Consider the following 23,602-nt stretch of genomic DNA (forward strand, 5'->3'; position numbering starts at 1 on the left):
CTCCAGGACAGATGCTTGGCGTCTCCGATGGGCCTTGGAGCCACGCCCATTATCTTGAGCAGAGGCTTTGTGGGGAAGGGGGTGGAGCTACAGAAAGCCCAGTCTGTGTCACAGCTCAGCACTCCTGGCTGACACTGCCGCCCCACTGCGAAGACACACAGAGTCCCCTGCAGGACGGCCTCGGCCATGAGGCCAGCTCCGCCTTCCACACCTCCACACGTGCCTGTGAGGGAAGGGTGTTCAAACTGCACACACACGTGTCCTCACCCACCCGGGCACACACGCACGCACCCCTGCACGTGTGCCCACACACCATCACCGCCATCCCTGCATCCAAGAGCACAAAGTGACATGCGGCAGATGCCAAGGGCTTTCTTTATTTGAAGAAGCTGTGAGGCGAGCTCAGAGAAGGGGCAGGAAGGTGCAGAGACCCAGGGACCAGAGGAGCCTGAAGCGGGTACCGGCAGACTCTGACCTTTCCTCTGGTCTCGCAGTGGGAAGCTGGTCCGGCCCACAGAAACTCTGTGCTTCTCAGTAATAACAGTCTGCAGAGGGGAAATGGGCAGGGGTGGGGCGGGACTTCCTCCCCAACGGCCCCACTCCCAGCCGGGTGCTCTCCATGGGGCCAGCAGGACGGAAACTTTCCTGGAGGGCCTTTGGGGCCCCCAGAGATCACCCAGAAAGCTCTGAGAGCAGGAGACCCTAAGAGCAGGAAAAACCAAAAGCGGTTTCTGCACCAGCAAGCTCTCACCCTGACTTTGAGCAGGGTGCTCTGTTTCTAAAGGGAGGGGAGCACATGCAACTGGGGGACCCCAGACTCTCTGGGTGAGACGGGGTGGGAAAACGGATGAAGAGGTGTGGCAGGAGAGGAGGGCACAGGCCTGGCTTCCGGCTGACTCTCAGGCCACGTGGTGCAGGCACACGGCCGCATCTAAGCCCAGATGGGTGGAGTAGAGGCCGTGGAGGCCGCGCGGTGTCCAGACCCAGGTGGGGCTGGGCACTCTGAGGAGGGCAGCTTGGGGCCCCCAAAGCAGCCCAGCTGGCTGGTGCCACGGCCTCAGACAGCCCCCCACCTGCCCTGCTGCCCCAAGGACCCAGCCTCATACCTCTCACAGGCTTGGGGAAGAAACACCAGGGCACCTGGGGGACCGCGTTGGAGAAGCAGCAGTTGCGGGAGGCGCAGTCCTTGGGGGTGATGCCGGGAAAGCCGCAGTTCTTGCGGTCTGAGACCTCCATGACGCACTGCTCAGAATCTGGCCCCGGAAGGCACGGCTCAGACGCTAGCTCGGGGGGACGGAGAGGGTATCCGTGAGGCTGGCGGCCTGGGAGGCCCTCGGTTGGCAGGCTCTGTGTGTCCGCAGGAAGTGTCCCAGGCACTGCGGTGCCCCGCAGCCTGCCCAGTTCCCACCGAGAATGAGCCAGAGTGGGTGGTCAGGGTGCATCTGGGCCGTGGGCATTCGCCTGCCTGTGCTGGACTCTGGTTCTGCTCTGAGGAATGGCGCCCCTCACCGAACCATGACCAGCAAAGGGGTTGGCAGTGAATTTCAGCGGGGGCAATGTTGGCCCACAATGGAACCCACCGCCGCTGCCCTGAGGGACGGCCCATTGTCACCACGGCTGCAGGCCCTCCTGCCAAGCTTGGCGAGGCATTGGGGCCCTTCCCCTGCATGGGGTCGAGCACACCAGGCCAGGGCCATGCACACGGCGGGCTGGTGTGCGGCTTCTCCATGTGCAGGACGACTATAAGGGTGGGCTCGGACTTGGACTGCCCGGGGCTATGGGAATCTCAGCCCCGCACCAGACACTGAGTCTGCTGGGGGTACAGCTGCCGCTCTAGCAAGGGCCTCCTTCTCCTCCTGGACTCTTCTTTGGAAGTCACGGGTGTGAAGTTAGAAGGATCATAAATAATTTTGTGGCCCCCAAATAAAGTGAAACTGATGGGTTTGTACTCAGACTGCTCAAAGCGAGGCGTCTTCATCTCTGGGTTAGTTGGCCAGACTAACCAGCCTGCGCCACCTGAGATGGACTGGCCTGACAGCCCTGGGGCTGTGATGGCGAACCTCTTAGAGCCTCCAGTGATAACAAACAGCCCACTAGGCACACGTGCCATAAGTTTGCCACCACTGCCCTAGACCAGCCGGCACGGGGTTAACCAGCCCGGTCAGCCCTACACCAGTCAGCTGGACCAGCCTGACTCACCAGGCCGGGCTGCTTGCAGACTCAGCAGCCAGGCTAACTGGGCCAGGCCTAGCCCGACCACCTGGACCATGGGGCCTGGGCTGGCTCCGGGCCAATGGCCTGCACTGCTCTGGACTCTGCCCAGGACCCACGTCCTGTACTGCCCATCGCCCCGGGGAGGCCTGGCTCTGTTTACCTTGAAGGGGCAGCGGGTAGAAACACCAGGGAACCCCAGGAATGCTGGAGTTGAAGCAGCAGCCTTTCTCGAAGCACTGGTCTCTGGAGATGTGTAGGTAGCCACAGTTCTTCCTGTTGCTGACTTTCAGCCGGGAACACTGGCAGGGGGCTGTGGAGAGGTCGGCGGTCACCCCCTCCGATCAGGGTTTGAAGACCCTCCGTGTCCCAGGAGCTAGAAGACAGGGTCTCATCCTGCCTGCGTTTGAACGCTGGTTTCCTCCAAGGAACTGATGGCCTTTGCCAAAGTTGCCCTATTCGTTACAAGAACAGCAGCAGCAGTGATCCTGCTGCAGAGACATCTGGGCTCGGCAAGGTTGAGGCGGAAGGCCAGCAGGTAGCCGGGGGCCATCCTGACCCCTTGGTGGCCCACACCATGGTCTCGGCCTTTCTTGGAGATTGGAATGAGGGTGCCCTGGGGCCTCCCGAGCCAGCATCGGATCCCAGCAGGCTTCACAGCCTCCGCCCCCAAGCTGACTCAGGAGCGGGGCCGGCAGGGTGAGGGGCTGACCCGCCACCCCTGGAGCTCGTAGGCCCCTGGCCCCCTGGCCCAGCACACGAGGCTCTCACTTACAAGGCTTCTCACCCCCAACCAGGGCACACAGCCCCAGGGTGAGGACCACGGCGACGAACATGGCATCTCGAGGACGCATGTCCACTCTGCTACACCTGGGGCGGCCAGCAGAATGGACAGCTGCTGCCGGCCGGGGAGATTTAACATCTCCTGTCTGTTTGCTCAGCGAGCCCTAGAAACCTCCCCAGCCGTGGCCTTTTGTTAGGAGAAGGAGCTGAGATAGCCCGGCCACCGGGAGGAAGCCGGACCCTGCGAAGGCGAGGCTGCTGGCCCCCGCCTGGCTCTGGCCAGGAAGTTGGCTCGTGCCAGGCTGCTGACGTGGGACCTGAGCCATGCACATGGCTGGGGCTGGACGCCGGGGTCACACCCAGGAAGGGATTAGTTGGGCATTGCTCCTGATAAAGTACCCGGCCACCACAGGAATTTTTGACATATTGGGAACAGGGTGACTGGGGAAATGGAAATGATGGAGGCGCGCTGGGTGGAGAAGGCCCCAGCGAGGGACGGGGGAGCCCTGCAGTGGCCGTGCAGCTGAGCGCCCCGCAAACCTCCACACCAGCCCCAGTCCCGAGCCTTCTCCGTGTGCAGAGCCGGACTCCGAGCCGCTCGAGCTGCTTCCTGGTTAAGGAGTTCGGCTCTTCTCTGTGCCCGCACCATGCCACGAGCGAGAACCGCTGGCAGCGCAGCGTTCCCTGTGTCTTTCAACTTCACACTTGTGCGGGTTTTAATCCCCTCTAGGATTCTGTGTTCCCACTCCACTTCCCCTCCTCCGACCACACTCAGAATGTGAGCTCCACAGAGACGGACTCAGAAACCCTCTCTGCTCTGATCCCTGCGCTTCTAGCCTTTCCTTTGTGGCTGCCACTGCACCTGCCCTCTAAACCCTAACCCTCAATCGCTTATGGCTCTGCCTTCCCCCGTGAGTGAGGACCCCGTGAGTCCTGGGTCACTCACCTCTTCCCCACTGTGACTGCATGGCCAGGGCATCTCATTGCCTCTGCCCCAGAGTTTGTCAGCTGCCCGTTCCAGATGATGCCTGTCCCTGCTGCTACACTGTCCCTGCAGGACCACAGACCTCCTGGGGACCCTGTGGCCATGCAGGTCCTTAAGAAATCGATGTGATGCTGGGGATTTAGCTCAGTGGTTCCACTGCCTGCCTTGAAAGTGCAAAAGGGGAAGCAGAAGGAACAGACAGGAGGGCTTTGGCAGCTGGCTTTGGCTTCTGGGAACCCCACCAGCGACCCCAGCACATGGGCTGAGAACCACACGTGTGGCGCAGCCAGAAGGCTGACAGGACAGTGGGTCGGGCTGGGGAATGGGGAGGCATCATCCTCATTTCCTCTGGAGCCTGGGCTCTCAGTGCCCAGGGCAGAAGTCCCTGGGGCTCTTGTCAAATGTCGAGTTGTCAGTGCCCCAGGCAGGGGAAGAGCTCCTGGGGTGAGAGCCGGGCTGGGACCTTTGGGAGCCAGTAGCCCGGGGGAGCAACTGGCTGAACACCCACAGCTTGGTGGAGATCAGGGGTGCCTCAGACCCAAGGTAGCCTGACTGTGTCGTGAGGTCTGGGAACAGCCACTTTAGTCTGCAGTGAGGTGCGAAAAGCCTGCAGCCCGGGGCTTCCACGCGGGAGATTGTTGCCTCAGGGTCCCCAGACCAGAAGTCCAAGATGGAGGCCTGGCTGGGTGTCCCTCCCGAGGCCTCTCCGGGGCCCGCAGACGTCTTCTCTTCCCAGAGCATCTGGTGATCTTTCTGGGTTTCCTTCTTAGAGGCACTGGTCACCTCAGCTACGAACCCACCCCAGCAGCCTCGTTTTGACTCAGTTTCCTCTTTCTAGACTCCGTTGGAAAATGCAGTGAGATCTCAACACCGAATTTAGGAGACAGCTGAATCCAGACGTACACACAGCAGCCTGTGCAGGGTGAACTGAAGAGCAGGCATTGTCCACAGCCCCGGAGCGGCACGAAACCGGTCCAATAGCTGAAGGAAAACAAAAGTACAGTGAAAGAACGGCAACAACAAAGGAATCTGAACAGAGAAATGAGGACTAAAATGAATCACATGGAAGTTTTAGAATCGAAAAGTACACGGCCGGGGATGAAGCTCAGCGGTATAGCGCCTGCCTGGCAAGCGTGAGGCTCTGAGTTCGATTCCTGATATATCAAAAAACGAAAAAGAAGAAAAAAACCATTGAAAACTAGAACATCAGGAATGAAATCATTATTGTTTGGGCTTTAAATTAGATATTGACTAGAAGACACCGCTGAAGAGACACTCACTGTGCTCAGAACCAGTGCCAGAGGGAACTCCCAGCCGGAGCACAGAGAGAAGGGGCTGGAAGACGTGAGCAGAGTTGCAGGGCTTCTGGGTCAGTACCACGCAGTCTCACCCACCTGGGGCGGGTGGAGCAAGAGGAGAGGAAGGAATTGAAGAAGTGTGCGCTAGGCAGGAAAGAGGATCTGGAGAAAGAACGGCCGGATGCTGTGTAAACGCCACGAGATGCAGAAACTCAAAACGGCTTTAGGGAGAGAAATACAAAGCAAAGCACATCGGGACACGGTGTGCTCAAGGCGCCAGAAACCAGTGGTTAAGAAGACTGGCAGAGCAGGTGAGAAAAGGGGAACTTCAAACGGGAGCGCGCGGGGCCACGAGCTGGTGTCTGAGGACACGGACGGGAGGCAGAGGACAGGCCAAGCGTCATCAGAGCCGGGAGCGAAGTCTCCCCGCCCTCAAACCCTCCCTCACGTCCAGCGTCCTCCTCCCTCGTCCCGGCCCCTCCTGCAGCGGCTCTGGAGCCCTCTTTCCTTGGTGTCTTGAGCTGCGCTGTCCCGGCCGCCTCGATGTCGAGGTCCCGAATGGGTTCGAAAGGCTTCCCCGTCATGGCCGTTCCGACTGTGGGAGGAGCCAGGCGTCACGCGGTGCCAGATCCGCGGACGCAGGAGGACGAGGTCTCAGCGTCGTGTTTTTATGAGCTGCCTTGCTGTTGGGTGGCTCTGGGCGGCAGCATTTACCCCATTTTTGTCACACCCCATAAAGACTCTCAGGAAAGAGGACTCCAGAGCTGCTTCGGACAGGGGCAAGGACGGTGGGAGGACGTCGAGGGGCATTCATGGCGGTGTTTTTATTGTCATTCACCCTGTATTTGGGTCACAGCTCGTGTTCAGGCTGAAAGAGAAAGTCAGAAGTCTACACCCTGTGAAAACGCCCGAGAGACGGGGTCCCAAAGCTCAGAGACCCACCTGGCCAGCCTGTCCCCTTGAAACTTCTTCACCTCAGGGGCTGAAGCAAGGACCACCCTTTGCACAGCGAGAGCTCCGCAGGCTGCAGCTGCCCTGCACACCTGGCTGCCTCCAGGTGGGGAGCTCTGTCCAAGTCTGCTCATCTCTCAAACCCAGCGTGGCCCACCTGGCTGAGCCCAGCCTTCAGGGTCTTTGTAAGTGCCGGCTCGGTGGCTTCCTGTCACCTTCTGCCTGCTCACGGCCTTTGGGGCCAGACTCCCGGGAGCTTCAGCCCTTCCTTTGAGGGCATCCTCTGTTCCCTCGGGAGAAGCCGGGGGTGGGGGCTGCCCCTCCCCCATGGGGCCCTCGGTCCTCCTGAATCCTAGCACTCAGCCATACCACACTGAGGGCAGATTTGTATTGTTCTGGTTCCCGTACTGATTTCACTGAAGACTCAGCTGTCCTTACTTCCCAACTCTGACAACAGCCTAAGGATTTTCCATGCTAGCTCATTCCAGCCAGGCACAGTGGCATGTGCCCATAATCTCAGCGCTCAGAAGGCTGAGGCAGGAGGGTTTCTGTGAGTTCATCGCTGCCAGTTCAAGGCCAGACTGAACTACACAGTGAGACCCTGTCTCAAGTAAAATCCCGAACAAAGAAGTAAATATACCTCCTTTCACCCTTGCTGTGACCCAGAGGAGGGTTGTCATCGCTCTTCCCACTCCATACTCCAGATGCGTTGAGACCTTGCCCGAGTGACACAGCGAGCACATGTGGGATAGGAGCCACGCCAGTCCTGAGCCCCGCACACCGTGGATGCTAGCACCCAGCCTCGGGTCCGGCCACAGCAGGCCATGCACTGAGGTGCAAGGCGGAGAAGGGACCCCGACCTCTGGGGCTTTGGAGAAAGGGGTTCGCGCTCTCGTGCCTCACCCTCATAACCAGGCTGGAGCTGGGGCAGCCTGGCTGCTGCCCTGAGTGGGGCCCCTGCCTCTGACAGGAGGGGAGGACCTGCTGGACACTGCCTGCCCCTAAGAGCTGAGTCTGATATGGTCTCACTTCACTCTGTCACTGAGGAGGGGATTTTCATGACCCAGACTGGCATAGGCAGTGTCCCTGGCCAGAGAGGGAGGCCGGACACAGGGCCCCAGTACCTTTCCTGGCATCCGGGTTTGGCCGGTTGTAAACAGAAGCTGTCCCATCCGTGCTGTGGAGTGGGGTCTCACTCCACTTCCCTCGAGAGAGGTTTAGGCCCAGATTTAAATGGCCCTGAGAGGTGGTCTCTGGCAGCAGACGCTCTGTGCTTTTGGCTGCTGTTGGTTTGCACCATGCTGAGACAAGCCACACTCTGGCCAATTTTTAAACTAAAGATTATTTACACCATTTGTACTGCAGGTCCAGGTAAAAGGCTGTATTGCATAAGAATTGGCACAGGCCAACTACACTTGTTTTTTTGTTTTGTTTTCTATTTTTGAGACAGGGTTTTACTATGTAGTCCAGGCCGGTCTTGAACTCACTCACTACGTAGCCCAGGCTGGAGTCGAACTTGTAGCAATCCTCCTTCCTCAGCCTCCGGGGTGCAGGATTACAGGGTAGCACCACTATGCCTGGCTCACTGCCTCTTTTACACATCAAGCTTTATTGACACGCAGCCATGCTCTCCCTGTTAGACGGTCTTTTGCTGGCTTCCTGGCTACAGAGGCAGAGCTGATTATGGTGAGGAAGACCAAATATGTGGACTGTCTAGCCCCTTTGAAAAAGACTACTCCTGTAGTCTTAAAATGGCCTAAAATGAATTTTAAAAATCAGGAAGAGGGAAATATTTACATTTTATTTATAAATGAAATGTTACAGAAGTAAGTCTTAGTTCTTTTACTTCCCCTGTAATCTGGTCTTGAAAACCATGCACTCTGTGTACTGGTAGTTGGGAGATGTCTCTCAGTGACCCGGATTTCTTTGCTCTCATGGATGAAGACTGAGCCATCCTAGGTGCGAGACCTAAAGATAAGCCTCCCACTCAGAGCTGCCAGGAGTCCCGGTGGCATGGAGGGGCCCGTGAGCCCCCTGCAGTCCCAGGGCTAAGATCCCCCGGGGCCTGGTTCCTGTGTATCCCAGAGCAGCGATCCGCTGCCTGCCAGCTGTAGCCCTGTTGAAACAAGCTGACCCACCCCTGCAGGAACCGCAGGCCGCCACACCCCACTGATACCCACAGCCCAGACTCTCCCTGGGCCCCCAGCCCCTGCCTCGAGCCCTCTGCAAGGCTGTGAGCCCTCTGCCCGTGTGGGGTGCTCAGCCAGCCACGGGCCCCCAAGCAGTGGCCGGACAGGAGGAGGACGAAGCAGGATCAAGGGAGCTCGTGGGGGAGTCTCGGGAAATACGGAGGTGCCTCTCTCTGGAGTGAGGGGCAGCAGCCACCTTGGGTCCTGAGGGTCCAGCTGCTCTCCGGTACCCAGTGCCATCCCGCGCGTCCCTTGTCTGAACCAGGAATCTCGTGCTGGCTGGTCCGGCTGTGGCAGGCCACCGGTCAGCTTGCAGGGTCCCTGTGCTCACATCCTTTCCCCCGTTGCTAGTACCAAACCAGCTAAGGCCAAGTTCAGAAACCTCCCACGATCCGCCTCTCCGTGGGCTCCACTAAGCCCAGGGCCCCGTCCCGCACCTGCCAGCCGGTGGGTGTGTGTGGCTCTGCCCTGTGTCCCCTCCAAAGAGTGCGACTCCGCACAGAGACGCCCTCCGTGGTCCCGCTCTGAAATCTCCTCGGACCTCAGCTGCCGTCCTTTCTTCCCAGGGGCTCTCAGCACCGCCCAGCAAGCCCACGCTCCCCCCGGAGCCTTCCTCCTCAGCTGACATTTCCGGACAGCCTCACCAACTAAACATTTCAACGCCCCCTCCTCGCCCCTTCCTCTTCCTCTTTGCCTCTCCTCTGCCCACAAAGAAAGATGAGGAAGTTTTCTCAAGCCCATGCTATCGCTCTGTGATACTGTTAATAACCCTACAAATATGGTCTCAAGCCAAACTTGGCTTGGAGAATCATTAGTTCCTGGTTTGACCTTTAGTTCAGCAGTCTGTGAACAAAACCCCGTTGTCTGAAAAGTTACCTGGGAGCCACAGAGCCTCCAAGTTCATGCTCGGCTGTGGAGGAGAAGGCACAGGGACGGCCTCCAGGCCTGCAGCCCCACAGTGTTTCAACTTGGCCCATGGTGAGGGTGCAGGGAGGGGACAGGGACACCTCGGGCGTGGGCGATGGGACAGGGTCCCCTGTGGTAGCAGGGGCCAGTGGGGAGGTGTCGGTCAAAGCCCTGAGATGGACAGTGCCTGGGGACAGTATGTCCTCTCCATGGGCCTGACCCTTCCCCTGCATGCTGGAGCTGATGGGGTCACCTGTGTGTTGGGGGGTGACAGCTGTGGCCTCTGGCACATGACTGATAATCAGGCCCTGGTCTTCCCATCCTTCCTGTCAGTTGATGCGTCTTCTGGGTCACCAACTCCCACAGTATCCACAAGTGACCATCACTGGAGTGGCACCTACCACAGCACAAGCTTCCTGGTTGTCCACAGTCTGCCCTCAATGCCTCCTGAGTTTCAGGAGATTGCGATTTTCCTTATCACCTTTAGCAGAGTTAGACACCTGGACCCCCAGACGCAGGCTGATGGCAGCAAGGGGGGACCATTTGCCAGGTGCCTCAGAGGACAACAGAGGGCTGGCACCAGTGTCAGTGCTGGGCATGGTTTTACTGTATTTAGAAAATAAAGACAAGAAAAAATGGTACATATTTAGTACCGAGACATTTTTTTCTTTCTATTAGTTTTGATGTGAAGTCGGTTGGATCTTGCGGCTATGGGAAACCAGGACCCTCTCAACCTCTCTGTTCCTCAGCCTTGTGACAAACCTGACTCCCTTGTGGCTCCCTGACCCACATCCTGACGTGGTGTCAGGGTTAGGGGATACAATGCACAAGCCATTGTTCATCTACCCCTGAGATTTCCCCAAAGTGAATCTCTTCCCTGTTAAGAGGCTCCCTGGACTTTTGTCTGAAGAACTTCAGACATTCTAGAAGAGTCTAGAAGGTTCTCTAGAAGGCTCCTTTAGAAACTTGTAGAAGATTCCCTGAATCAGTGGGAGAAGTATAGTGTACAGGATGCTGCAGTCAGCAGGACAGTACCTGGCACTGTCTGGTCAGTTAGGATCACTGTGAGCTGGTACAAAGCTCGGCTGATTGGTTCTGTGGCCAAAGGAGACATGGACAGACATGTGAGGCTGTTCGCTGCCAACAGCTCACTTAAGAGTCCTGGTGTGGCCTCCATGCCCCAACAGAACCCCACAGCTTTGGGCCACCAGGAGCACTTGTTCTGCACGTCTGCCCTTACTCCACCCTCAGTCATTGCTCCCCGGGGTCCAGGAGGGAGTCAACCCTACAAGAACCTAGGGTGGGCTGGTGCGTGGCCAAAGCATTAGGCACCTCAGCAGGGCTGTTCTCTCTCCTGGTGGCCTTTGTCCTCACAGTTTGCCTGGTTCCCACACCGTCAAGGGCTCTGTGTGCCCTGGAGAATGCCAGGGACCGGGTCCTGCCTCACTCCTGGCCTCTTTGCCCGGGGATTCACGGCCATGGAGGACAGGGGACATGCTGCCCTGTCGCAGCTTTCAGGAAGCCCAAAGGCTCAAAAGCACTGTCCCCAGGGGTCAGCTGGGTGGGCAGATGTGGGGACAGGGTGGAGGTGGCTTTGGGGATTCAGGATTCAGGCTCTCGTGGAGCCTGTGCTGGGCTCGGCCTGTGCAGGCAAGGGCTGAGCTGGCTGCTCACCTCGTCTGTCCCTTCTCTAGGTCCCTACGCCCACGCCCCATGCACATACGCACACTTGCGTGCACACACACTTGCTCACCATGGTCTAAAAATATGGTGAGTGTTCCATTTGGAGGGAAATATTTATTACCGTGAAAGACACATTTCTATGAATCCCTTCCCTTCAAACACACTCCTGTTGTCCTTGCTGCTCTGGTGCCTTCTATCCTGCGTGTCTCTAGTTCCTCTGTCCTGGCTGCCTCGATGTCCTGAATTGATTCAAAACTTTTCCCTTTCATGGCCATTTTGACCTTGGGGAAGAGCCGGAAGTTGCACAGATCCAATTAATCAGGTGAATAAGGACATAGCGTCAGGTTTTTATTTGACAGAATTTGCAGTAAACGGTTGATCAACATGGTGTGCTCATGAAATACAGTGAATGTTTCAATTTTTTTGCCAATTGTGAAATGTTTATTCTGATACTTCTAATTATTTGCACAATAATTTGTGACAAATCACCAGACTGATTTTACCATGTTTCTTGAGGACTGGGATATTCTGGGGGACCTTCAAATCTAAAGTTACTTTTCTCATTTTACATTGTTTCTTGAAGACTGGGGCTTTTTAATTGCTTCAAATTTGAGATCTTCAAATCTGGTTACTATATCATGCACTGGCTTAAGCTTGCAAAGCTTTCTCCCCAGCCCATGCAAATGTCCAGTGCCAGGATGGACAGGTCCTCCAGATGCCCCCCACAGTCCAACTCCAATCCTGTCCAGGACGGTTTGTTGCTATACGGGCCCAGCAGTGACATTCATGTTACCCAGTGAGGACAGCTGAGGGACCTGGAAGAATCACTGCTCCTGAGCATCTTTAGCTCTGCTGTCCTGGCTGGATTCAAAACATTTCCCTGTTGTGGCCATTTTGACTCTGGGGAGGAGCCAGAACTGGTGACTCAGGTAGATGAGGACACAGCGAAATGCTTTTCGGATCCTGCTTCTCCATTGGGTGGTGCTCAGTGGTGCATTCATTGTATTTTCTTTCTTTCTTCCTTCCTTCCTTCCTTCCTTCCTTCCTTCCTTCCTTCCTTCCTTCCTTCAAAACATTTCCCTGTTGTGGCCATTTTGACTCTGGGGAGGAGCCAGAACTGGTGACTCAGGTAGATGAGGACACAGCGAAATGCTTTTCGGATCCTGCTTCTCCATTGGGTGGTGCTCAGTGGTGCATTCATTGTATTTTCTTTCTTTCTTCCTTCCTTCCTTCCTTCCTTCCTTCCTTCCTTCCTTCCTTCCTTCCTTTCTTTCTTTCTTTCTTTCTTTCTTTCTTTCTTTCTTTCTTTCTTTCTTTCTTTCTTTCTTTCTTTTTGTACCAGGGATCTTACTCAGGACCTAGAGCTGGCCAGGCAGGTGTGTGCCACTGAGCTACATCCCAGCCCTGCATTCACTGTATTTTTGATCATACCTGCTAAAGACGCTCATGAAAGAGGACTCCAGAATGGCTTCGGGAAGTGGCCAGAAGGGTGGGGTGTGTGTGGACAGATGGGGAGAGTTGGGGAGGAGTCTGCTACCGCAGACATTTTCCTTCACAGCTTCACCCCAAATTTCCATCACCGCTAGCTCCAGACTACAGTGAGACGACCACGACCATGGGTGAGAGACAAATTACATCTAAGTGATACATATTGATGCTGGCTGTGTGGAGGGCCGTGTTCCATTAAATAACAGCATCGGCCTCTTGAATGAGTACCCAAGCCGTCAAAATTATCAGGGCTGTTATTGGAGCTGGGTGCGGCTGACGAATCTGCACAAGGTAATCTTTCCTCTTCCAGTCTGTGACCCCTTCTCCTTCCAAGTTCCTTACTTTTCCACGTGGAACTGTTCAGTTTTATACTAGCTCAAAGCGCATAGTGGCTGCCAAGATCACACCTTCCCGATCAAAGCCTTAGCCACTTGAATATTTAAATTTGTATAGATTTGTTACAGTAAAAGACACATTGCCATGAGTTCCATTTAAAATGCCCCCCTGGCTTCACACATGCTAATCTCATGGTTCTTGGCAATGAGCCCTTTACTGAAATAAGTTTTCATTTTTTAGCTTTAACATTCGCCTTGTCTCTCCACAAGCACTTCTTTCCCAGCAGCTTTTGGAAGCTGATCAGACCCCCAATCACCTGACCAAGGATAACAAAGACAAGACAAGGTCTTCACTTGTCTAAGGGGGGCCCAGGATGGTCAGAGCTCTTGTCAGGGGAGAGGCCGTCTCCTGAGCTCGCCTCTGTTTACTGAACACACAGCCCCTAGAGGGGGTGGGGGCGGTGCAGGGACAGTGCCGTGGGGGGCGCTGACTCGAGCAGGGTCCCAGCAGCAAGGGCACGAGACGTTCTGGCAGGAACGAACCACTCATTAACAGGAACCTGTTTCTTCCCAAGGGTTGATTTCTGCCTCTAGAGGAGCTTTCTGTATGAGTCACGCTGCCCTTAGCTGCACCACCGTCCTGCCCTCCAAGACGTCACGGCGTCGCGGCTCACTGAGACCTCCTCTGTGACCCGTGGGAGTTCTGTTCCCACACCCCGACGGCCGGCTCTTCAGGCGAGCCTTCGCGGGTCCATAGGCAGGCTCAGACTTTTAACATGAAAAGCTGATTTATGAATGTGTAGCTTGCTCAGGGTGGTCTCCACCATGTAGCCTCTCCTGCTGCCTCTTTTTCAGGAGGCCCCTCTTATCATCCACTGTTGGAACTCTCTTGCCTCGTGTTACTTTCTTGGTGCAGAGACCCTCAGGCCATGCCCCTGCCTAATGCCCTCAAGCTGCCCTCTATGCTGCATGGGGCAGAGGGCCAAGGGAGCCTAGGCACCCTTCCTGTCCTGGTGCCTGGGAGCCCTGGGTCCTGATGGTGGAGCTGATGTCACACCTGGGAGTGGGTAGCCAGAGGTGCAGGATGGTGGAGTAGCCTCGAGTCACTGGAGAGCCCAGAGAAGAGCAGCAGTGAGGCAGCTCTCCTGGATGCATCTGCTCCCCTTCCTGCGGGGCCTCAGGGCAACCAAAGGGTGGCAGTGTTTCCTTGTCACCTGGCCTGGCACCTGCCCAAGGGGTGGCTCTTCCTTTGCCTGGCTCCCTGGAAATTATCACTTCAAACTGCACGGCTCTGGGTGACCCAAGGGGGCAAGTCCCTGTGAACCCCAGTCTCCACCAGGCTCAGGGTTGCCTGAGTGCTTGATGCTGGTAGCACCCTTCAGTTCCAGGAAAGTGAAGCCAAGTTGCAGGAAACCCAGCAGGCAGCAGGTTACCCCAGGAACACTTGGTTACTCAGCACAGTGTCTGGAAACAGGGGAGTGGAATCACTTACTCCAGGATGCCCAGCCTCCAGCTCTGGGCTTCTCAGTGTCACAGAATGGCTGCTGAAGCACCAGAGGGCACTTATCTACCATGACACTCAAAGCCTGACTACAGGGCCTGGCCAGGGGGTCTTCTTTTACTCAGGAAGAAAAAAGTCTTTTCCAAAAGTTTGATTCTTCTGTCTCACAGCCATAGCCCATGGCCACCGATGGCTAGCAGAGGTTGGAAAGGGAGTTCTACCCATGTCCTTTACAGATCAGAAGCTGGGTGGGAAGGAGGGTAGGGCGGGTGACTAGGGCCCAGGACACGAGCCAGCTGTGAGACATGAGCCTCCCTGGTTCTGAGAGCAGTAGGTGAAGGCACCGGGCATCAGCTGGACCCCAGAGGACACCCGGCCATGCCCCAAGCGTGAGCATGACTCACACCTCCAGGCCACCCCTGCACCCTGCCCTGGGAGCAGCCAGAGAGGGCAGGGTATGGAAGGCGGTGCCCTCTGCACCCTGGGGACCACGGCCAGCAGAAGCTGCGTCCACGGTCACCACAGGCGGGGCTCTCAGGGTGGCAGAGTTCTGCGGCTGTGTCGGGCAGAGTCTGTCAGATGAGGCTTCTCCGGACAGATGGAGGGGGCGGGCTCTGCACCCTAGAGGGTGACCCTCCCTGCGGGTGTGCCACAGCGCACACAGAGCCAGCCATGCTCACAAGTGCAACCAACCAGGATCAAAGACGCTTGGAAACTTTGTACCTAACTGAAGAGGGACAGGCGGTGTGCTTTGCTTTGCTTTGCTTTTCCTTGCTGGGGATGAAGCCCAGGGCCTTCATACTGAGCTCACGGGCCCTTATTATTCTTTCTTTCTTTCTTTTTTTTTGGGGGGGGTTACCAGGGATTGAACTCGGGTCCTTGCTCTTGCAAGGCAGGCCACCGAACCGCTGAGCTAAATCCCTGGCCCTATTCATTATTTATTATTATTTATTGCTTTATTTTTATTTTGAGACAAGGTCTTACTAAGTCACTAAGTAGCCTAGGCTGGGAAGGAAATTATCATCCTTCTGCCTCAGCCTCCCGTGGGGCTGGGATTGCAGGCACATGCTACCTACCCTAGCTTTGTGTGTGTGTGTGTGTGTGTGTGTGTGTGGTGCTGGGGCTCAAAAACAGGCTTTCTGCATGATAGAAGAACTCTTTAGCACTGAGCCTTCTGCCTCAGCCTCCCGAGTGCTGAGATTGCAGGTATGGGCCGCCACACCTGGCCTATGGGTGCCGTTTTCTCTTGTCCTTAGTCCCTAAAAGGTTACTGGATGACGACTGTCTGTGCTCACTCACACTGGGTCAGGCAGTGTATTATGCAACACTCTGCTGCCTCACATCCAGGACTGGCGGGGTCCTGGACCAGCCCAGGGAGGCGGAGGGCTGAGCACTTGCCGTCCTGGGCAGGGGGCATCTCCCTCCACTTCCTGGTTCCTGTGTCTGTGGAGAGGCTCCCGGGGCTCTGGGAGGCTTAGGTTTTGGGGAGGGTGCAGGGAGGGCTGAGGAAGGCTCCTCCCACCAGTCAGTGCCTCCCATGCCCTCAGGGCTGTAGGGCAAGGGGTGAGGGAGAACCCAGCACCCCCAGGGTTCCAGCCCAGGGGGTGCAGCCAGCCGGAGACACCTGGGGTGGAGCTGGGAACCAGGACCCTCGGCCTGCTTGTCTTTGGCTAAGCTCCCAGGAGCCATGCACGGCTGGGCTTAGCCAACAGCTGCTCTTGGTTCCTCCCCATCCCAGCGTATGTCCTGTGCAGCATAAGGCCACTGACCAGGTGGCGTTGGCTCCCTTGTCCCCCATTTTCCTGACTGCCCTATGTTCAGATCAGGGACGAGGAAGGGTTCCCGAGGTGCCAGCCCCTGCTGTCCCCTGCATGCTCCCTGCTGGCCCTCCAGACGCGTGCCCGGGTCCCTGAACCGGCTCCCTTGGGGAGCAAAGGAATCGAAGACCAGAGGGGCTTGGGCACCCGGGGGTCGGGGGCGGACGGCTGTGGGGTTCGTGATCTGCGGTCGGGTGAGTGGCCGGCACACAGCACGGGCAGACCCCACACCCCGCCCGCAGGGACACAGAAACCCAAGGCACAAATGTCACACGTCGCTTTGAACAGGACAAGAGGCACGAGTACCATTCGTCTCCTTTCATTTTAAGCCAGTTTTGACTCCGAAGTCGGAGCGGCTGATCCACACAGTGACCTGGCCGGGCCGCAGCGGGGAAGGGTTTGTCTCCTGGGACGCGGCGCAGCTCCACCGTCCCCAGGTGCAGGAGGAGGCGAGCGGTCCGTGGGAGCAGCTGCTAGAAGGTACACTGTTCTGGGGGTGAGAGGAGGAGGCACCGCTGAGTCCTTCCCACTGGAAACCGCTGCGGTGCTGCGGTTCTGACTCGGTCCATCTCCGCGCGGCCGCCGCGCCCCGTCCACCCCACCCTGAGGTGAGCCTTCCAGAGCTGCAGCGACACCCGGTCCCCGAGGGCCCCTCAGACCCCCCGGGCTGCGTGGCCTCACCTTCCTCCACGACCTGCTGCTTGTGGAAGCACCACGGGACGCCGCGGAACTTGTCGCTGAAGCAGCAGCCTCTGTCCTCGCACTGCCCCCGCGTGATGCCGCTGAAGCCACAGTTCTGCCGCTGGCGAGGGGCCACGTCGCAGGCCTCTGTCGGCGCAGGCGGGAAGTGGAGAAAGTGCGGGCACGCGCCGCGGTGCCCACGACGGGGCTGCCCACCCTGGGGCCTTAGCCCTGCCCACCAGTGTCTGCTGAGCTGCATTCACCCGCTACATTGGGGCTACTTGGAGCAGTTGTCGGATGCCGAACGGGGGCCCTGGCAGGCGAGGGGACCCAGACGCCCAAACAGAGCTGCTGTCACTCGGGGGCTGAGTCCAATGGGGCAAAGGTACGAGGCTGCACGGTGCGAGCTCCAAGTGGGCAGGGAAACAAGGGGACAGCGGGGCCCCCCGCAGGACCAGGGCCAGGGCGGGATGGGAGGACCAAGCCAGAGGGCCTCCTGCGGGGGGAACGAGCGAGTGCTCCTAGAGGGTGCAGGCCAAGAGGGACGGGGGTGGGTCAGGGGCCTGGGCTGGAGGGGCTGGGGTCAGGCCACACGGGGTCCTGGGCACAAGCGCCTGGGGCCGCAGCCTAGGGGAGCTGCTAGGACCCCGCTGGGGCACTAAGGGAAGAGGCAGAGCCCCGCCGTCCCGGGTTCTAGAGCTGCTGGAGGACTCTGGGTGGCCGGGCTGCGTGGGGCTGGGCCTGAGAGTGAGGACATCAGTCATCCATCTTGCTGGCCCCAGGCTGCACACAGGACCCACACGTGAACTCCTGCACGTGTGTAATCATGGAACGCTGGGCATCTCTGTAACAGGATCACAGACCCCAGGAACCCCAAACAAGCTTCCGGCCTGGGCGGGGGGTGGAGGCTGCCACACCAAACAGGGGCTCTGCTGGGCTGGGCCAGCCTGGGGACCCTCTGTGCCGTCACCGCCACTCGCTCTGTCTCCCAGGTGTGAGCTGTCTGCTCTCCCTGGCCCCGCAACCCTGGGGACACCTAGGAGACCCCGGGTGAGCCGGCTCCTCAGCTCCTCCCATGCCCTCTGTGGGCACCCTCAACTCAGGTCACTGGCAAGCCCTTCCTGCTGTCCCTTCCCCTGAAAACTCTGTCTGGAACTTTATAGCTTGGGAAGTGCTTTTCTAGGACCTTGCCAGACTTCCTTTCCTTTTCTTTGTTTCATTCCAAGAGATATAATAAAAGTGTACAAGAATATCCAGGTCAGAAATGCTTTGCCTTCAACTCACTGCACTCATTGCCCAGGCTGGCCTCCTACATACAAGGATCCTCCTGCCTCAGCCTCCCAAGGGCTGGTATTACAGGTGTGTGGCACCACGTCTGACAGGAAATGCTGTCTCTGTACCCCGCACCAAACTCTCCTACCACAGTGTGGCACTAACAGCAGCACGGCATGAAGGGTCTGCGCCAGAAGATGGTGACGGGCCAGGGAAGCCCTCCCAGCACCGGTCCCCGTGGGAGGCTGCCTTACCTGTCTGGTCCTCAGCCAGGGTGCCAAGGACCAGCACGAGGACCACGGCCAGGACACAAGTCACCTTGAGCTCCATGGCGGCCTCTGGACTGCGGAGGAGACAGGAGTCGGTCTGTCTTTATAGAACAGCCCTGTTTGCCCAGCGCTGAGGCAGCATTTGCTGAAGGAGTCACTGCTGACTGTGATTGGGGCTGGGCGGGGCAGCTGGGCAGGACCCTGAGACTCAGAAGTTGCCGCTCCACCAGATCCAAGGGTCCCAGCCAGCTCCTCTGAGTTCAGCAGGGTGGATTCGGGGTGTGAGGTGGCCCAATTGTGTCCCTTTCAGAGCACTGGGGGCACTGGGACGAAGGAGACAGTGGGCCGGGCCACCTGATCTTGTCCTTTCCCAGTGGGCACTTGGGCCATTAGAGCTATTTTATTTTTTTGATGGCACTGGAGATTTGCACTGAGCTACATCCCAACAACCTTTTTTATTTTTAATTTTGAGATAGGGCCTTTGTAAGTCTCTAAATTACTCAAACTCGGCTCAAACTTGAGATCCTCCTGATTTATCCTCTTAGAATGCAGGAATTACATCCAGAAACACCCACCTCTGACTTCTCTTTTTTCTAGTAAGTCCACAGCCCTTAGGAGAGAGCATGGGCTAGACCTGGGGTGGCTAAACTTTTTCCTCCTTGCCTGGGGCTGGACTCAAACCTTCAGTCCTCCTGCCTCAGCCTCCTGGATGCTGGGAGGATTGATGGTTGTGCAAATTATGCCTGGCTCTCACTATTCCCTTGAAGCCCAGTTCCTCGCCCTTGAGGAAAAGCTTCAAGAAGAACCACAGAGGACCTGGCTTTGTCCTTGCGCCTTGGGGAAGGAGGGGTGGGAGGCCCCACCCCGGGGAATAGGGAGTGGCCTGATGGGGCATCACCTGGGAGGTGATTTAGGGAAGGAGTGTGAGCCGGTGACAGAGACCAGAGAGGGAGCTGGCGCTCGGGCTGGTAATGCTGCTGCGGCCCTCACAGCTGCCCCGAGCTCTGGCCTCTGCTCCCCCGACCCACTGTGGCATTTCCCCGGCCCTCGGGACCAGAAGGGCTGTAGGGTGAGGCAGCTCCCTGCTGCCAGGCCTTTGAGAAAGTGATAGAGTCGGGTCGGGCATCATGGTGCACACCTGTGGAGGCTGAGGCAGGAGGATGGCCATGAATTCAAGGTGACTACATAGTGAGACACTGTCTCAAAAAAAGAAAAAAAGGGAACTAAGTCGACGTGAGGAAGCAACCCTGGCACTCCTGAGGCCTTGCAGGACTAGGCAGGAGCCAAGAAAGGGGAGCAGCCCTGTGTCCACGCAGCGAGGCTGGGTAAAGAACAGGTGGTGTCCGTACACGCACCGTGGAATACTATGCAGCCCCAACAGAGAAGGAGCCTCGGCTTGGCAGCGACTGGGTGACAGCGGAGGAGGCTACACGCGCAGACGCGTGGACGCAAACAGATTGCCCTCCGGAGACGGAAACGGGAACGGGGGTCCCCAGAGCCCCGAAGAGATGGGGACGGGGGTGGGCAGGGGGCGGATAAAATCGGGTGCAGTTAGAGAGGGTGGGGCTCTATGCCTGGCGATGGCTTGGGGATTGCCACGCAGCTACTGGTGAGGTTTGGCAGAAACGGGAAGGGGAAGAAGCGGGCTCGGAGCCATCTCTAGGGTCCGTCTGTGTGGGCCTCGGGGGGGCCTTGTCCTTGTCCCCCAAGGTCTGCGGCCCGGCAGCTGCTCCGCACCCCACCTGCCTGCTGGACAGGGGCAGGCGACGCTGCTCTCTTGGCCGTCCTGGCGCTGACTGCGCTCTGTGACCTAACGTCGCGGTGGCCTTCATGGCACGTCACAGGCGTGGGCATCTGGGTGCCCCGAGGGCTCTCAGCACCGGAGAATGCTGACCACAGTGGTGGCACGCACGAGGAATGGCTTGGTGCAGCTGCCCGCCTGGGCACACAGACTGGGAGACAGACGATGCCCAGGGCCGGGCGAGAGACACAGTGCAAGTCCAAAGAATAAAATTTTATTTACAGAAAACAGCACATGGCCAAGACGGATGGGTCAGGGACAGGTGTGTTTGAGCTTGGGGAGGATTTAGACAGGGGTCCGTGGCAACGGGTCCTTGTCCTGTAGCACGTCTTTAAATGTGAGCACTCACCATCTTCCGTGACGTCCTGTGTTGGTCAGCCACCTATGGCACTGTCTGTCCGATGAAAACACAGCGCTGTGTCTTCAACGCTCTTCCCCGGGTCTGGCACCGTGTGACGTCCGGCTCCACCTCAGAGACAAAGTGGCCGGACGGTCAGTGTGAGGATCCACTCAGGACATCGAGGCAGCCACCGCAGAGCTCCTGCAGATGCTCAGGAAGGAGGGCTGAGCAGGGATGGAGAAACGCCCTGTGAGCGCGGGGCAGTGTGCGGAGCGAGGTTCCCGACGGTGTGTCTTTCATTATGATACATTTTTAAAATTTAAAAACCCATTGTATTTTTTTGATTGTGCCTCACACCTATAATTTTTGCCCACCAAATTCATTCCTAAAGATTTGAAAAGAGACAGCCACACCTTGGTGAGGAGCCCGCTGCGGCCCCAGCGTGATGTGAGGAGGGCGGTTCAGGTCCCTCAGGGACAAGCTTTGGAGCAAGGCCTCAGGAGCTCACAGCAATTCTCCTCCCAGGCCCTCCCCAGAGTGACCTGGGCCACTCGCCAGGGCCCGGCTCAGTGTCCCCTCAGGAGCCCAGCCCCAGAGCCCTATTTGGGAATGAGGTCAGTTAATATAGAGTCACTGGGGTGGGCACCGATGCTCACAGGGGACAGTGCCACAGAGACGCAGGGAGACAAAGGGGGACCCTCAGGCTACCCAAGTTGGCGGAGGGCGGGCACAGGCCTCCCCCCAGGGAGATCACCCTGCTAACAGCCCCACCTGCGGGACAGTGTGCCTTGCTGTGGAAGCCACAGAAGTCGTGGTTTATGACGGCAGCGCTTTTCAGAAAACAGAGACAGCCAGCGAGACCTCGGCACAGGGGCAGGAAATGCAGCTCAGGCCTGCGGGTCAGGGAACAGCAGCCCTGACCTCACTCGGCTCCTCCAGGACACAAACACTTGCTGTGGCCCACCAAGGAGAGCTGGGTCCCTCAGGTGACAGGCAGGTGTCTCAGTGCAGCCCACGAGGCCTCACGCACACCTGCTGGGCTTCACTGGAGAACCCCATGGATTTGCAAGAGCCTGGTAAACTGTCACTGCAGTGTTAAATCAAAAAGAACCAGACAGTGGGCTCAACGGCCATCCAGAGTACCGCGTCCAACAACAGCAGAACACTCGTTCTTCTCAACAGCACACGGAACTTTTTCCGAAATAGACCAGACTTTAGGCCATAAAGCAAGATGAAACAAATACAAAAGAACTGAAATTATCCCCTGCATGCCATCTTATCACAGCAGGAGGAAGTTAGAAACCAACAGCAAGAGAAGCCACGGAAACTGCTCAAACATGGGGAGATTAATTAATACATAATTGAATAGTGGGTGGATCACAGAAGGAATCAGGGCAGAAATAAAAAAAAGTTTCTGGAATCAAATGACAGTGGAAAGCCCAAGATACCAAAACCCATGGGCTACAAAGAGGCTGGGGTGGGGGTGGAGGCACATGTGCTCGCCGAAAACAACAACAGCAAAACCAGCAGGATCCCAAATAAACAAATAATCTCAAAGTACTAGAAAGACAGGAACAATCCAACCTGGAACTGATAGAAAGAAAGAAAAGATAAAGATTGGAGCAGCGAGCTGGGGATCTAGCTCAGTGGCACTGCGCCTGCCCGGCAAGCCCAAGGTCCCGAGTTCGATCTCTGACACTAAAACAAAACAGAACAGAACGGATTAGAGCCGAAATTAATGAAATCAAAACTAAAAATAAAGCAGAGTGGTGGCAAATCAAAGCGTTGGATCTTTGAAAGGGTGGAAGGGGAGGCGTGAGGGAGCAGAAGGGAAGAGGAAGTAAAAAGACCCCACTCTCAATGTGTATGTGGACCCATTCCCACGGCGACTGTATCGACTCAGTGTGATTTAAAAATTGAGAAAAAAAAGAAAGGAAAAAAAAAAGCACAAAAGACAAAAAGAAGTGGACATGAAAGCTTAAGGATGACTCAGCAGGAAAGAGAAACCAGAATCCAAGCCAGGAGAGTTGGGGGACAAAGCGGGTTGAATGTCTTCCCTGGGCTCTGTTTCTATTTCCTGACTTACTCCTAAAACGCACATAATTAACATTTATCATTAAAAATACTCTATTTTTAAAAATACAAAGTAATGGGTTTGATTTTCCCTAAAATAGAAGTCCAGGCATGGCCCCCCTCCTGCGGCCCACCTGTCAAACCCACAGGGAGGCTGGTATTTGACTTTGGGGGATTTCCTGGCCATGCCCCACTGGCTTGCTGGCTTCCGGCCTTTCCAACACACCTTCCCTGAAGTCAAACACGGCCGAGGTCAGGCTGAGGTGGCCCCTAATCTCTTAGATTCCAGGTGCCTGGGTGTGGGGCCACCCACCCCTGCCTGTTTTTAAAGGGTCCTTGCCCCTCCCGACCAAAACCCCAACCCCGTGCACACACAGGTACAGGGTACCTGTGGTGGGGACAGCATACTCTGAACCACCGCGGTGGGGCAGGGCCCTCTCCACCCGCTCCTCTGGGACCACCCTCCTGCCCACCAGTCCACATCTGGCCACGCCCACAGGGATGTAAAACCGGGGTCCTGGGCCTCAGGGCCAACCCATCCCAGCTGTGAGCTTGGGGGCGGGGGGAGGTGCAGAGCCCCGAGCCCCTGTGTCCCCTGGCCATCGGCCTGCCGACATCAGCTCCAGCCCATGCAGTATGCCTCGGTCGGGTTCCAGCCTCCTCTCCCCGAGGCGTCCGTGTGTGGGCGTGTTTTTATTGCGGGGCTGAGATTTTGTCCCTGGCCTGGACAGATGGCCAACAGTCCTGCCCCAACGGAGCAAAGGATGAGTTAAGAGCAAGTTCCCTGCTGGCAGAGCTTCCCACACTGGGCCTTCCAGGTCCCGATTCTGCACCCATCCTCTCCCTCTGTGACCTTCAGAAGGGCCTGAGATGAAGACAGCATCCACGGCTTAAAGAGGGGCCAAGGTGAGATCAGGGAAAGACATCAGTAGCCTGGCATCTGTAGTGGTGCACAGTCGAATCCCCAACACTCTGGGAGGCTGAGGCAGGAGGTTTGCAAGTTCAAGCATGAACAACCT

General features: G+C 57.1%; 2 protein-coding genes across 3 annotated transcripts; both read right to left on the bottom strand.

Annotated features, from left to right (window-relative positions):
* Positions 1-367: 367 nt before the first annotated feature.
* Positions 368-4,868, bottom strand: Tff2 (trefoil factor 2). Of its 2 annotated transcripts, none has more exons than XM_010636478.3 (4): positions 2,987-3,080; positions 2,375-2,524; positions 1,107-1,280; positions 368-545 (listed from the first exon to the last, which is right to left on the bottom strand). In XM_010636478.3, exons 1-4 carry the CDS (start codon positions 3,063-3,065, stop codon positions 532-534), a joined length of 417 nt encoding a protein of 138 aa, XP_010634780.1. In that variant the 5' UTR covers positions 3,066-3,080; the 3' UTR covers positions 368-531. The 2 variants fall into 2 exon arrangements, with proteins under 2 accessions (XP_010634780.1, XP_010634781.1); XM_010636479.3 differs by lacking the exon at positions 2,987-3,080 and adding an exon at positions 3,941-4,868 and having other exon boundaries at positions 371-545.
* Positions 4,869-16,570: 11,702 nt separating this feature from the next.
* On the bottom strand, positions 16,571-18,430 carry Tff1 (trefoil factor 1). Its single transcript, XM_010636480.1, has 3 exons — positions 18,355-18,430; positions 16,829-16,975; positions 16,571-16,637 (listed from the first exon to the last, which is right to left on the bottom strand). Exons 1-3 carry the CDS (start codon positions 18,428-18,430, stop codon positions 16,621-16,623), a joined length of 240 nt encoding a protein of 79 aa, XP_010634782.1. The 3' UTR covers positions 16,571-16,620.
* Between the last annotated feature and the right edge of the window lie 5,172 nt (positions 18,431-23,602).

This window comes from Fukomys damarensis, unplaced genomic scaffold (genome assembly GCF_012274545.1).
Source record: "Fukomys damarensis isolate Sample0158 unplaced genomic scaffold, DMR_v1.0_HiC HiC_scaffold_24, whole genome shotgun sequence".
NCBI lineage: Eukaryota > Metazoa > Chordata > Mammalia > Rodentia > Bathyergidae > Fukomys > Fukomys damarensis.

Excerpts from the sequence above, each read along its gene's own strand:
- Tff1 (XM_010636480.1), bottom strand. The coding sequence starts at position 18,430 with ATGGAGCTCAAGGTGACTTGTGTCCTGGCCGTGGTCCTCGTGCTGGTC. Across the intron at positions 16,976-18,354 it reads CCTGGCTGAGGACCAGACAG|AGGCCTGCGACGTGGCCCCT; the intron begins GTAAGGCAGCCT and ends CTGCGCCGACAG.
- Tff2 (XM_010636478.3), bottom strand. The coding sequence starts at position 3,065 with ATGCGTCCTCGAGATGCCATGTTCGTCGCCGTGGTCCTCACCCTGGGG. Across the intron at positions 2,525-2,986 it reads GGTTGGGGGTGAGAAGCCTT|CCCCCTGCCAGTGTTCCCGG; the intron begins GTAAGTGAGAGC and ends ACCTCTCCACAG. Across the intron at positions 1,281-2,374 it reads CTACCCGCTGCCCCTTCAAG|CGTCTGAGCCGTGCCTTCCG; the intron begins GTAAACAGAGCC and ends CCCCCGAGCTAG.